The 13,635-nt window shown below is 52.0% G+C and overlaps 1 protein-coding gene and 1 long non-coding RNA gene across 2 annotated transcripts; both read right to left on the bottom strand.

Annotated features, from left to right (window-relative positions):
* Positions 1-732: 732 nt before the first annotated feature.
* Positions 733-1,924, bottom strand: LOC118497676. Its single transcript, XR_004900198.1, has 4 exons — positions 1,870-1,924; positions 1,499-1,530; positions 1,029-1,070; positions 733-787 (listed from the first exon to the last, which is right to left on the bottom strand). It is a non-coding gene; the product is annotated as an uncharacterized LOC118497676 (long non-coding RNA).
* Positions 1,925-4,723: 2,799 nt separating this feature from the next.
* On the bottom strand, positions 4,724-12,745 carry LOC114511365 (carcinoembryonic antigen-related cell adhesion molecule 1-like). Its single transcript, XM_028530075.2, is given in 5 exon segments — positions 4,724-5,051; positions 5,054-5,212; positions 5,544-5,822; positions 11,267-11,620; positions 12,463-12,745. Coding segments are annotated over 5 exon segments (1,074 nt in total). The 5' UTR covers positions 12,623-12,745; the 3' UTR covers positions 4,724-4,929.
* Positions 12,746-13,635: the final 890 nt, after the last annotated feature.

Below are 13,635 nucleotides of genomic sequence, written 5' to 3'. Positions count from 1 at the left end.
AACCAAAAGTCCCAATCAGGGCTCTGCTTTTCCCTTAGCACCACCCCCACCTCCACACCCACAGTGTCTCCTCTCTCCCAGGAAACAGAGACTGCAGCCTGGAGAGTTCTTTCCCTTGTGTGACCCTGGAACAAAAGGACCAAGAGTTTCAGGTGAATTTTTGCTAAAGAAGTTCACTTTCAGGCCTGACTGGTGAGGCTCAATGGGATGGGCATCGTCCTGCAAACCAGAAGGTCACTGGGTCAATTCCTGGTCAAGGCACAGGCCTGTGTTGGAGGCCAGGTCCCTGGTTGGGGGTGTGTGAGAGGCATCAAATCCTTGTTTCTGTCTCACATCGATGTTCGCTCCCTCTCTTGCTCCCTCCCTTCCCCCCTCTTTATGAATGAATGAACAAAATCTTTTAAAAAAATTATACATGAGTAGAAAAAGAGCATACAAGGGGAGGGTCCCCTTTATTCAGATCACACAGGTGGTCCTCAGTGCCTCACTGGCCCAGTCACTTTCTGGAAGATGAGAGCCTTTACCCTGGTCCATCAGGGTCAGGGTGGCCAGTCTGGGTCATCAGTAATCAGGAAAGACCCCAACCTCAGGCCCAGGTCCCTGAATATCCTCCTGGCTCAGGGCTGGTTCTCTGGCCCAGGCTCCAGTTCCCGAACCCCCAGGGTCTGGGTCTCAGGCTGTCCCTCCCACAGCCCTGGAGCAGCAGGACCCGCAGGAACTAGGAAGCCCCGTCGTTGGCTCTGGGGCTGATGCGGCAGTACACGTCTGTGCTCAGGTGCAGCAAGTCCTGTGAGGGAAGGAGAGGCCCCTGAGCCCTGCAGCCCCCTCAGAACAAGTGCGGCATTTCCCAGGTGCACTGGGGCCTGCTTGTGCTGGGGGTGCCTGTCCCCGGGTACCTCCCTCTCCCCACCCTCTGTTTGCACGTTATGCTGCCATTTCCCAAACATGGAGCACAGCCAGACTTGGGCTGGGGGCAGGTCCTAGGCCCCTGTGACCTGCAGGACAGTATGTTCATCACCCACACTCACCTCATAGATGGGGCTGGCTTTCCTGGAGCCGGGGATGGGGCCCTGTGCAGGGGGCAGAGAGGGTATCAGGGGACAGGGTGGGAGGCCATTTGTGCACAGGAGTGACAGCTCTGCCTCCTGAGCAGCTGTCCCCACACCTACCTGTCACCCTGTACCCCAGTTTCAGTCCACGCTGCACTCTCTCGCCCTTGTTAGCCTGGTTACCCTAGTTGGTGCTCTCAGTGCCTGCTCTGCCGCATGCTGGTCCCCAGGGTTCCCCTCAGGCCACCCCAGGGAACCAGGGTAGACTCAGGACTGGGTTAGGTCTGCCCCTGATGTGGGTACACCCTCCCTGCCAGGGTGGGGTGGGCCTTTGTGCTGGCTGCTCTGGGGATGGGGTCTGTACTGTCTGGCGAGTTTGGATGGTGTCCCTTCCCTGAGCCTGCATAGCTAGGACCCTGGGTAGAGAGATGGGGAGGGGACGGACTCACCAGGGAGGTGGAGGCTCCAGAGGGACCCTGGCCTGGTAGCAGACACAAGAGTTAGCACCTAGTTTTGAGGAAGCTTCGCCTGTCCTTGGAGAAGCTGGGTCCTTTAGCTCCAGACAACCAGAGGTGACAGAGCATCTCCCAGAGACAGACCCTCTGCTGTTTTAGGGTCCAATGAGGGAGGTGGTGACACATGACACAGCCCTACAGGTCAGGGGTAACGGGCAATCAGGGTCCCCTGTGCTGAGAGGTTCATGAGAACCCCACCATGAAGCCCAGGGAATGGTCAGAGCCGCAGGGACCCCAGGGGGACAGCAGGAGTGGACAGTTTGAGGTGGTCAGGGGCTCAAGCCTCTTTCAGGCTGAACACTCACCTGGGGTGGACGCTGGGGGTCGGTGCTCTGTGAGACCTCGTGGGTCACGGGCCCTAGGAGAGGTCAGAGAACTTCTGAGGTGAACAGGGGGAGCTGTGGTGTCACAGTGGGGGACTAGGAGGGTCTCCCTTTCCATCAGTGGGTGGGGACCTCTCTCCACTGTTTTGGAGGGGGAGGAGCCTAGGAGAGGGAAACTGAGGCAAGGCCTTAGAACCCAAGGCTGAGCTGGGCCCACAGGGGAAGGACCCACAGGCAGGTCGGGTTTGACAGGCAATTACTGAGGAAGGGACTGAGGACCCAGGACAGGAACCACCCCGAGGGTCTGACTTTGTGGGATGTTCAAGGTCTCAGAGGGAAGCAGGGCCAGCGCTTGTGCAGGACACTGGGAGCCTGGTGCCTGCTGCCTCTGGATGCAAGTGGTGCCCTGCTGGGACCAGATGTGCCCCTCGGGCCCAAGAGCTGAACAGTGATAGGGGCCTGTCCTCTGTCTCCGTCTGCATGCACTGGAGGCCAAAACCATAGCACAGGGTCTGCTGCCCTGTCCAGGTCCAGGTCTCCTGTCTCACACACCAGGGGTTGTGGTTCCTAAACTGGCCAAGTGGGGGCGCCTGAGCCCACCCAGCCTGTGCAGGTTCTGCTACCCTCAGCTGTGTGACCTTGGCCAGGACGCCCTTCAGATCGTGGGACAGAAGATCCCCCTCACAGGGTGGGCGGATTTAGAGAAACAGCAGTAGGTGCCTCACTGAGCACTTACTCCCTGCCAGCTCCGTGCAGGTGTGAGGAGTGAACTGGGACCATCCTGGGGGGACAGTTCTTTGGCTGTGACTCATTTATAGATGAGGAAGCTGTTGAGGAAATTGCCCTGGTCAGCAGCTGGTGCCAGAGGAGCTGGAGGGAGTGAGTTAGGAATGTCCCTCGGGAAGTGAGGAGGCCACAGAGAGCCAGGCCAGCATCAGGGAGGGGCCTCCATCCTCCTGGCCTGGGGTGTGATGGGGTCAGTCTCTGGTGGGGGCAGGATTCTGGTGAAGGAAATGCCATCGTACCTCCCAGTCCTTCTGTGGTACAGGAAACACCCCAGGGAGGACCCCAGAGCCACCAGGGTGAAGACCACAATCATGATGCCAGCGATGGTCCCCACTGAGTAGCCCGTGTAGTCATTTTCTGCTGAAAGGAGAAGGGAAGAAGGTAGGGTGGGGGCCCAAGTCCACTCAGGGGAAACTACAAGGGGCCTTGCAGTAGGGAGGCCAGCTTAGGGAGGAAGGAACTGTCCCCATCTGTGTGTGGTATCGTAGTGTTGTCATCCCACTGTCTTTGTGAGAAAAGGCCTTAAGAAACCATGGCGGACCTGGGTCCACAGGGGAAGGCCCACAGGCAGATGGGGGTGGAGAGGCAGTGACCAGGGAAGAGACTGAGGACCCAGGACAGGAACCTCCATGATGGTCTGACTTCGTGGGAAGGCCAAGGCCTCACTGGACCCCTGCCCACAGTCCAATCCTGTCATTTCACACTCTGGAACCTTCCATCGGCTCTAACTGTGCACATGCTCTCACACTGACTCTCCATCGTCCTGTTCACTGTCCTCCTGACTCCTCTCCCCGTATGTCCCTTCCCTCTGTTTCCTCTTCTCCAGCCCTGATGACAGTCTCAGAGGGCAGGCCCTGACCTGTCCACTCAGTGCTGATTCGTGGTAAGGATGTGCTGACTGTGTTCAGTGCCCAGGGAAGGTGGGAAACCCTGTCCATCATCTGGTCCTTCCATCCCCACAAGGGGTGGGTGTCACCCCCAAGGAGCTTAGGCAGAATCTGGGATGGGAGGTGCTTAAAAATCACTGGAGGTCACAGAATTGGTGAGTGATAAACAACATTTTCAGCAAGTCTTGACTTACAGCTGATGACAACAATGTTCATACAAATAATATCACTATTTGGCAGCACTGACAGAGCCCTAAATGTGGGTTACCCTAAGGATTCTAATGTCATAAATGTAATAATAAACACGTTCACAACATTTCTAAGGTCCAGCTGTTTCATTCCAGTTTCCAGAGGAGGAAACTGAGGCTCAGAAGGGAAGTCTTTTCCTGTTTGTTAAATAATTTATAAGACAGTGAAAGAGCAGACCAGTCAGTCTACATGACCTTAGGACCCCAATAAATTTAACCCAATGGATTTCTCAGTGGGAATACGACTCTCACTTCCTGGCCTGTGGAGTGACTATCACAGAGAAGAGAAACCGCTAGAGAGAAGCAGTTTAACAAGGGCTGGGACTCAGCCTTCTCCGTACACTACACCCTTTGTGGCACTGCTCCTTCTGCCCCATGAAGAGACTTCATGGAGGAATCTACCTACATGTCAGGTAAGCACCATCACTCACTGCTCTCCTCTGGAACATCACACACACTGGTATCACACAGCATTACACTGCTGGTGACCTCAGAGCCAGGACACAGCTCAGAGGGGGCTACAGTATGGCTGTTTCCATGAAGGCTGGCCAGAGGGAGGCTCTGGCATTCATGGGTGGATCAGTTTGGCCAGATTGAGGACAGGCCACCTGTGAAACTCCTCCATGGCCCCTGTCTCTGCACAAGGGGCAGCAGGGTCAGGTACCAGGTGAACCTGGAGCAGAGCATGGAACAGTGGACTGCTCACCCTCCTTGGAGGGGGTTTCACCCTTTTGTTTGGAGAGAAAGAGGTGAGTTTGATTCAATGCTTCATATGTTTCCTGGAGCACATGGAGTGGGTCACAGAAAAGAAGGAGGTGAGAGAAGGAAGGAGTTAGTGACAGAAGAAGAAGGTTGATGATGAGGCCCCTTGTGTTTCCCCCTCTGTGGAACCCTCTCCACTGAATGGGACTTTTCTGGGGCTGAGAGAACCCCCTTCCTCATTTCTGAGGCTGGACCCCAGCTCTGCCATGAGAAATCAGAAGAGCAAGGGGAGGAGAGAGGCTACAGAGATGTGGGGGAGGATTCAGGGAAGAATTTGTGATTTGCTGTGTCCATGGCCACAGGATGGAGACAACATCCAAGCTCTTTTCTGAAAACCAGACCAACCTCCACACCAGAGCTCAGTGCCTATGGTCCAGGAGGCACTTACCAGACACTGTGATGGTCCTGACTGTGGATCTATTGAGACCAGTGACAGAGTTATAGGCGAGGCAGGTATAGGATCCACTGTCATTCGCAGTATGTTGGGGATAAAGAACTCCTGTGTGGGTTGCTGGCATCTCCCACTGATAAGCGAAAAATACTGTGCAGGTGGGTTAGAGGCTGTGTGGCAGAAGAGTCTGGGGTTTGTCCCTGGTGGGCAATGGGAGTCAGAGGGGGAAATGGAGGGAGCATCTGGGCCATCTGGAGCAAACAGAGGAAAGCCACACATGATGTCATCAGAAGGAAGGGGAAAATCCTGGTCTGTGTAAGAGCCCCAGTGTCCCTCTGAGCTGGGCCCCAGCCTTTTTAAAAAAGATCCCACCCACAACCTCCTGTTCACTGAGCTGAGTCTAAGACAACCAGTTTGTCCCAACCCTGAGGCCTGCCTGCATTTTCCTGGGACAGGGAGTCATGGTCAACATGAGTGTCCAGGATGAGGGTCTGTGTCCTTGGACTGAGAAGGATGTAGCATCTCCTCTGGCATGTGGATTTGGGTGGCAGCCTGGACCACACAGGGGCAGAAGTTACTCACAGAGAACATTCAGGGTGAAGGGGTCACTGTGGCCGGCACTCACTGGGTTCCAGGTTTCGCACTCATAGGGTCCTGTGTCATTCCTTGTGACATACAGCAAAGTGAGAGTCCTATTGTCCTTGGACAGCTCCAGCCTGGCGCTGTCCTGGAGGCTCTGACTGTTGATCAGCCACAGGTAGGTGGTGTCCTGAGTGTGAGGTTCACACATTAACAGGACAGGGTCCTTGTGCTCCTCAGGGTTGGGGTTGTTGCTTGTGATGCTGGGTCTGGGTAACTCCACTGTGCAGGTAACAGAGAGAACATTGCCCTGGGTGGTACTTTTGACTTTTTCAAAGGCATCTTCAGTCAGAGTTGGCACCTCTCACCTCTCAGCTAACTTGAATCCTTAAAAAAACAAGGCAGGTGTGTCTATCACACAACAACATGAGGACCTGAGCGCTCAGAAAATGTAAGGCCTCCAGTGCTGTGTCTGGGAGAAAGCGCAGACTGTCTCAGGTGTCAGTTAAGTATCAGGGTTTGATCATGGAAAGACATAGGCATGGGAGTCAAAGACCACAGGACACCTGTCCTGGTTCTTCACTGACCAGCTCACTGACTGACCAGCCTTGAGGCCTCCCCTGGAATGTGCAGGTGCTGAATCTTTTCAAGCTGCACAGATCTGCATTGCTGGGTTGAGATGTGATTCATGGAAGCCTCATATTCCATGGTTATCCTAGAGATGTTTCATGATGGGCCATCCTTTTGTCCTTAAACCCTGAGAAGACTGGACAGTGTGGCCTGGGACTGAGTGTTTGAGCAGCACCCATACACAGGGAGACCAGAAGTAAGTCTGATGGTCAGTTCAGGACTGAGGCTGCAGGACTATGAGGTGGACAGTGTGCCCAGGAGTTCATTGGTGACTGACATGAGACAGAGACCCCAGAAAGGGTAGAGCAGAGTCCAGGAATGACTGAGACAAGAGTGATAGACACAGAGCTGTCTTTGGCAGTAGAACCAGGCTCTGTGACCTTGGTCTTTACTGTCATGTCTCCCACTGCAGAGGGCAGGGACCCTTCCTCAAACACTCAGGCAACAGCAACTACAGAAGGGTGACTTGTGGGAAGCGGGGTAGCTTGAACTTGCTGAAATATGGCCCTTATGGACCATTTGTGTTTGGCATTATGAGATGGGGCTTTGAGTTAAATTGTGAAAGAATAAGTGAAAATCGTTATTTGTTTGCCAAAGATATAAGACTAGTCTCTGGTAGAATCTTTCTTTCAAGAGATCATTGAAGGTCAGAGACCAAGTCTGCATTCCACCAGGGTCACACTGTGACCAGAGGAGAAAGGCACAGTGGGTCTGAAATCAGTGGCTCCCCTATAGCATCAAGAACAATAACGTATCAGGGAATAAACTTAACCAAGAAAATGGAACTGTCCTCATAGAAGGACAGAACACTGAAGAAAGGAATTAAGGAAGATCTGTACACATAAATAGAAGCACAATCAATGTTCATGGATTGGAAGAATTAACATATTAAAATGTCCATACCACCTAAAGCAATCTATAAATTTAACACAATCCCTATTAAAATACCAATGACATACTTCACAGATATAGAACAAATATTTCAAAAATTTATATGGAACCCAAAATGACCCCAAATGGCCTCAGAAATCTTGAGAAGAACAAAGCAGGAGGGATCACAATATCTGATATCAAACTGTATTACAAGGTCATTCTAATCAAAACAGCCCGGTACTGGCATAAGAACACACACATAGATCAATGGACCAGAATAGAAAGCCCAGAAATAAACCCATGTCTCTATGGTTAATTAATATTCAACAAAGGGAAAGGAGCATACTGGAGTAAAAATAGCCGCTTCAATAAATGGTGTTGGGATCTCTGGACAGGTACATGCAAAAAAATGAAACTAGATCACTAACTTACATCAGAATAAACTCAAGGTGAATAAACGACTTAAATCAAAGTCCTGAAACCATAGATGTCCTGGAGGAAAGCACAGGCAGTAAATCTGAAATATTCCAAGCAGCAATATTGTCACCAATGTATCTTCTAGAGCAAGGGAAATACAGGAAAAAATAGATGAATGGGACTACATCAAATTAAAAAGCTTCTGCATGGCTGAAGAAACCACCATGAACATGAAAAGGGAACCAACTGTATGGGAAAATATATTTTCAAATGATTTCTTGCACAAGGGTTTGAACTCTAAAATATATAAAGAACTCAAGTGACTCCACACCAGGAAGACAAACAATCCAGTTAAAAAAATGGGCAATGGACCTGAACAGAATCTTCTCTAAGGAGGACATACAGAGGGCTCAGAGACATTTGAAGGGATGCTCAACATCACTAGCCATCAGAAAGATGCAAATTAAAACCACAACGAGATACTACTTCACACTAGTCAGAGTAGCCATCATTAACAAAGCAACAAACAACAAGTGTTGGAGAGGGTGTGGAGAAAAGGGAACCCTAGTGCACTGTTGGTGGGAATGCAGACTGGTGCAGCCATTGTGGAAAACAGTATGGAATTTCTTCAGAAAACTAAAAATGAAACTGCCTTCTGACCCAGTGATTCCACTGCTGGGATTATATCCCAAGAATTCTGAAAACCAATTCAAAAAAACCTATGCACCCCTATGTTCATAGCAGCATTATTTATAATAAATTTACAATAGCCGAGTGCTGGAGACAGCCTAAGTGCCCATCAGCAAATAAGTGTATCCAAAAACTGTGGTACATTTACACAATGGAATACTACACAGTAGAAAGAAGAAGCTCCTACCATTCACAACAGCATGGGTGGAACTGGAGAGCATCGTGCTAAGTGAAATAAGCCAGGAAGGGAAAGACAAATACCATATGATCTCTCCTATGGTTGGAACCTAATAACCAAAACAAACAAATGAGCAACACAGAACCAGAGGCATGGAGACATGGAACAGACTGACAGTGACCAGTGGGGTGGCGGTGGGGAGACATAAGGATGGGAATAAGGGGAAGAGACTTGTTGAATGACCCATGGACACGGACACAGGGTGGGGCTTGTCTGTGGGAGCACGTGGTGGGCAGGGTGGAGGAGAGCAAAGCAGGAAAATTTGGGACATTGGTAATAGAACAACAATAAAATATTTATTAAAAATATCCATGACTCTCTGGAGAGAGAATGTGAGTCCTACTAAGCAAACAGAAGTGACCAGAGGGCACGTGTAGGCGTGTCTGTTGCACAAGGGGAGGGATGACACAAAATTGGTGGAAAAGACACATATTATATTGGTACATGTAGGAAGCAGGACTCAGTTACCAGTTTCTGTGGGCAGTCAGGCCAATGGGGAGGGACCCACACACAGGCTGTGGCATGTGCTCTTCTTTTTCTTTCTAACTCAGGAAACTAAACTAGAGTTTGAGCAAATTCATTCAAACTGGGATGCACCTAATAAAAAGGACAGTATCTGATAGGGTCCCACCCTATGACAAAGGTGTCATCATGAGGATACATGCGTGTGACACAGGCAGTGAAGCAGTCAGATGGTGCAGGGTCACCAGCCCACCTTGGGAATGTCTCCAGGTCCCTGGGAGGAATGGGAGACTGGAGACTTACACCAGGAGACACACCAGGACACAGATGTGAGTCACGAGTCAGGGGTGAAGTGATCCTGTGAGCTTTTGGGACTGAGGCCTGTCCTTCTGCCTTTGACTCCCTGGTAGAATCACACAGAGAATAGATCAATGGGCTACATGTCCCTGTCAGGTGGCCTGTTCCTGTTCTTGGCATGAGGGAGGGAAAGAGCCCTGGATGGGGCACAGCGGAGGCTCTTTCTCCTGGTGACCTGGGAACCTGGCTCCGGATGGAGTCAGGGGCTGCTGCTTGGACTTGTGTGTCCTTTCCTGTTGCCCAGGAGGGTGGGCCTGGGCACAGGTGCTAGTGGGAGAATCCAGGGACACTGCAGGGTGGAGAAGGCAGAACAGAGCAGGGCAGTGGGGCTGGAGTGAGGAGGAGGCAGATGAGGGACATGGAAGGAGCAGAGAGAGCCAGAAATATCTGTGGTGAGCAGTGGGGGTTACAGGTGACTTCAAGGACCCCAGGGACCAAGAGCCCAGGGCTGCCCCAGGGCTGGACCAGTGTAGCCTGGAAAAGCCTCTAATGGCTGAACAGCCCCACATTCACCTTGAGACTTGGCTTCTGGGGGGCTTTAGGGACAGGTGGTCAGAGGGATGGAATGTGGGTCTCTGCCCCTGGAGGGACAGGGAACAGGTGTGGCCCAAATCTCCCAGGACTCTGTATCCAGGTTCCATTTTCTATAGTGATTATCCTCATTCATTCATTCACCATAATTCTTTCCTTCTTCGTCAGAAGCAACTGGATGTTTGTTACATGTTGGTCCCTGAGCTGGTTGCAGGTGTGGCGTGAGGAGTGAGAGGCAAAGTCCTTCCCTTCATATCCAGTGGGAGTGACACCAACACATCAGGAAGCAAAGAAGGGATTTCAGTCCAGGGCAGGGAGCTGTGGATCAGCCACCTGAGGGGGAGGCCTGGGTGTTCCCAGCACTGACTCTAATTGTCACTGCAGGTACTTTGGTTCTGGAGTGAAAACAGGTTAATTCTCCATTTCCTTTCATTCTCTAGGCCATTCCCCATTCCTCTGAGCTGACTACGTCTAAGAAGAAATGATTAGACCAAACAGCTGGTGTCAGGGTCTGCACATGTGTGATCGGCTCTTGGAGTGGAGGGGAGGATGGGCTGGGACTGCAGACAGGTCTTGGCGTGACTCAGACTGGGCAGTCCTGGTCTGTGTGACTCTGTGTGAATGCACCCCTGTAACTCAGTTCCCTTGAATAAAACAGGGTAGATGGTGAGTGGTCTCAGGCTTGCCAGGTTGTCAGTGGATGAACCTTCATTGTTTCTCAATTTCCTGACCTAACATTTGGAACAGAGGAGCTGCCCCAGCTAACACCCTCTGTGACTGTGTCCATGACACAGGACTCTCTGTTCTGACCTCTGGTGGACAAGGGGCTGTATGCACCATCTTCTTTGTTTTTCCCTGGGGATGCTGACCTCTTCTGGGGTCTCCTATGTCCTCCAGGGCAGGTGGCTAATGACTTGGGGACCTTGTCCACAGGTGCTCTCCACTCATAGTCTCAAGGGAAAGACCAGGCTCTACTCCTGCCCAGATGCAGCCTTTGAGGCTGATCCCTGGGTGGTGACCAGCTCAGGAAACTTGTGACTCAGTCACCCAGGAAACCGTTTCTCCAAGTCAGTCCTTCCCAGAAGTACAAACGCACCCTGACACAGGCTCCCCAAGGTCCTTGGAGTCAGGATCCCTGAGACAGGGTCTGGGGAGGGGCTCCCAGGCTGCGCTTCTCTGTGAGGATCCCAGGGGCACCTCTGTTCAGCCCCTGACAGAGCCCCACAGGGTCTTTCTTAGGGTCATGGTCATGGGGAGGGCTCAGGGATCCCGCTGGACTGAGACTGCTCAGTCACTCCCCTCAGACTGGTCCTTCTGTCTGTGGTGAATGTGTGTAGGGCTGGAATCTGGGAAAAGGAAATGTGATCTTAGTAAGTTTATCTTCACTGTGTACGTCCTGCGCTAAATGCCCAAACCCAGCCTGGGACGTGAAGCAGAGTGGGATAGAGGCTGAGTCCAGGGTGTGAAACCTGTGTGTGACTAGAATTCACCCCACCTGAAACCCAGAGGTCAGGGAGCAATCACTCACGGTACACACGGAGCTGTCCAGTTGCTACTTCAGTCTGCAAATCTTTCCTTATGGCTTGTACGGTGTAGTGTCCTGTGTCGTTCAGGGGGACCTTCTGGAACAGCAGGGATCCATTGGGGTATATGGTCTCCCGACCTCTGTGTGCAGGCCCGGGGGTAGTTGTTTGAGTCTCTGTTACATATGATGCAATTCTGCGTTTCCTGTCCACACTTTCCCCTCTGAACCAGATATAGCCTGCAAGATTCTCAGGCAGATTGAGGACAAGGAGAAGCACATCCTTCCCTTCGGTAGCATTGATGGACCCAACAGTGAGTTGGGCAGTGGTGGGCAGGCTCCTGAAGGTTAACAGTGAGACTAGGAGGGAAGGAGAAATCAATCAATATTTGGATCTATGTATTGTGGGGGGAAGATGAGACCTGAACAGGTGTCTTCATCTCTCAGCCTTAGTGTGTGCGAGTGTGTCTCCCATGGTCAAGGTCAGCAGCATGGCCACCATTACTTCAGCACCTCTGAACCTGTCATTTCTTCTATTTTGAAACTCTTTCCTAGGTATTTGCCCATCTCACCCCCTCACTGCCCTGAGACCCCTGGTGACACTCAGAGGGGCCCTAGGGAGACACATTCCCTGACCATGTCCTTTAATGACCCTGTGTCTTCACTTTCTGACCTGTCCCTTCATGGCACCTGTGGGTACCTGACATCACATCCAGATCTTTCCTTGTCTGTCTCCTCCCCACAGAACGTGAGCTCCATGCAGGCAGGGGCTTGTCTGACCCTGTTGCACCCCCAGTGCCTCAGACAGGCTGCAGGTACCTGTGGGGCAATGTGGGAGTGGTCCCCGGGTCCTGCTACTCCTGGGAAGTATTTGCTTCTTTCTGAGGTTGGTGGTAAGGACGTTTAGTGCCCCTGGTTAAGTTTTTCTGGTGTCACCCCTGATATAAATTGTTATTATTTTCACCAGTTTTCAGAAATAACCCTTAAAACATAATTGCAGTTTTGCTGCCCCTCACACTTTCAGATCATGAGATTTCCCTGTTGCTGAGCCCCCTCCCCCATCCTACTCTGCTCCCCTGTCCTCTCCCCTCAGGTCCAAACAGAAGCCCTGTGTGCCCTCTCAGACCCCTGTTCTCCCCAGGGGACCCAGCCGGTCTCTGTTCCCAACCTCCCATCCACCCCCAGGGATTGCCTCTCCTTACCTGCCAGTAGGAGCCCCTGCGAGGGAACGCGCCCTCTTTGGGCAGGAGCTGAGGGGGACTCCATGGCATCTGCTGTCTGCACTGTCCCTCCCTCTGTGAGAGGAGCTTGGATTCCACAAATGCTCAAGGCACTGCTGGACCGAAGTGTGCGATCTGCCATCAGTCTCCAAGTGTGGCGAGACTGCTCAGGGTCAGGAGCGCTCCCCAGTCAAGTGGGCCGGGGGCGGGGTCAGTGCCCAGGTCCCTCCCTCTCCCTCCCCCATTCCTGCCTGCCCTGTTTCCTCCTTCTAGTCTCTGTTTTGTCCAGTTTTCAGACTCTGGGAGCTGCTGAAGCCCTCTCTGCCCTTTTCCGAAGTGAGTCACCACTTCTTCACCCCCAACCCTCGTGCTCACGTAGACACCACCTGTGTGGACCCGCACAAACCTGGGACAGAGGGGAGGGGTGTTCCCCACAGCTGCAGGTTGGGTGCACAGTAGTGTCACCCTTAGGCTTCTCTTATTCCTAATGGCTCCCTCTGTCCAGAGCAGGAGTCCTGAGGTGACACCAGGAAAACTTGTCACAGGGATGTCACCCCGCTGTTCATAGTTTCATCTGTGGAACTTGGTGAAGACTGTGATGCCAGGTGACTCCTTAGAAATGCTCCTTTACAGCTGTGCATTAATGGTGGATGCCCCGCCAGGATAAGACCCTGTGAATAGGGGAAGGGGCAGACGCTCCACTTCTCCTGTGCACAGGGAGGGCATGCAGGTCCTCTTAAAAATGTGGATTCTGCCCTGGCTGGTGTAGCTCAGTGGACTGAGCACCAGCCTGTAAACCAAAAGATTGCTGGTTCGATTCACAGTAAGGGCACTTGCCTGGGCTGTGGGCCAGGTCCCTGGTTGGGTGTGTGTGAGAGGCAACCATACACTGATGTTTCTCTCCCTCTGCTTCTCCCTCCCTCTAAAAATAAATAAATAACATCCTCTTAAAAATGCAGGTCCTGACTCTGCAGGGGTGCAGTGGACCAGAGGCTCTGCATCTGACCAGCTTTCTGGGGAGGTGGATCTTGCTGGCTTGCAAAGCTCACTTTCTTTATTTTTTGTTTTACCAAATATTTATTGAGCTTATACTACTCTCTCAAGCTGTTTTCAGAAACTGGGCATACAGCAGTGAGTAAAACACAGAAGTGGGAA

This window comes from Phyllostomus discolor, chromosome 12 (assembly GCF_004126475.2).
Source record: "Phyllostomus discolor isolate MPI-MPIP mPhyDis1 chromosome 12, mPhyDis1.pri.v3, whole genome shotgun sequence".
NCBI classification, from domain to species: domain Eukaryota; kingdom Metazoa; phylum Chordata; class Mammalia; order Chiroptera; family Phyllostomidae; genus Phyllostomus; species Phyllostomus discolor.
The sequence above is the reverse complement of the archived record's forward strand: the minus strand, read 5'-3'. Positions and strand labels throughout refer to the sequence as shown.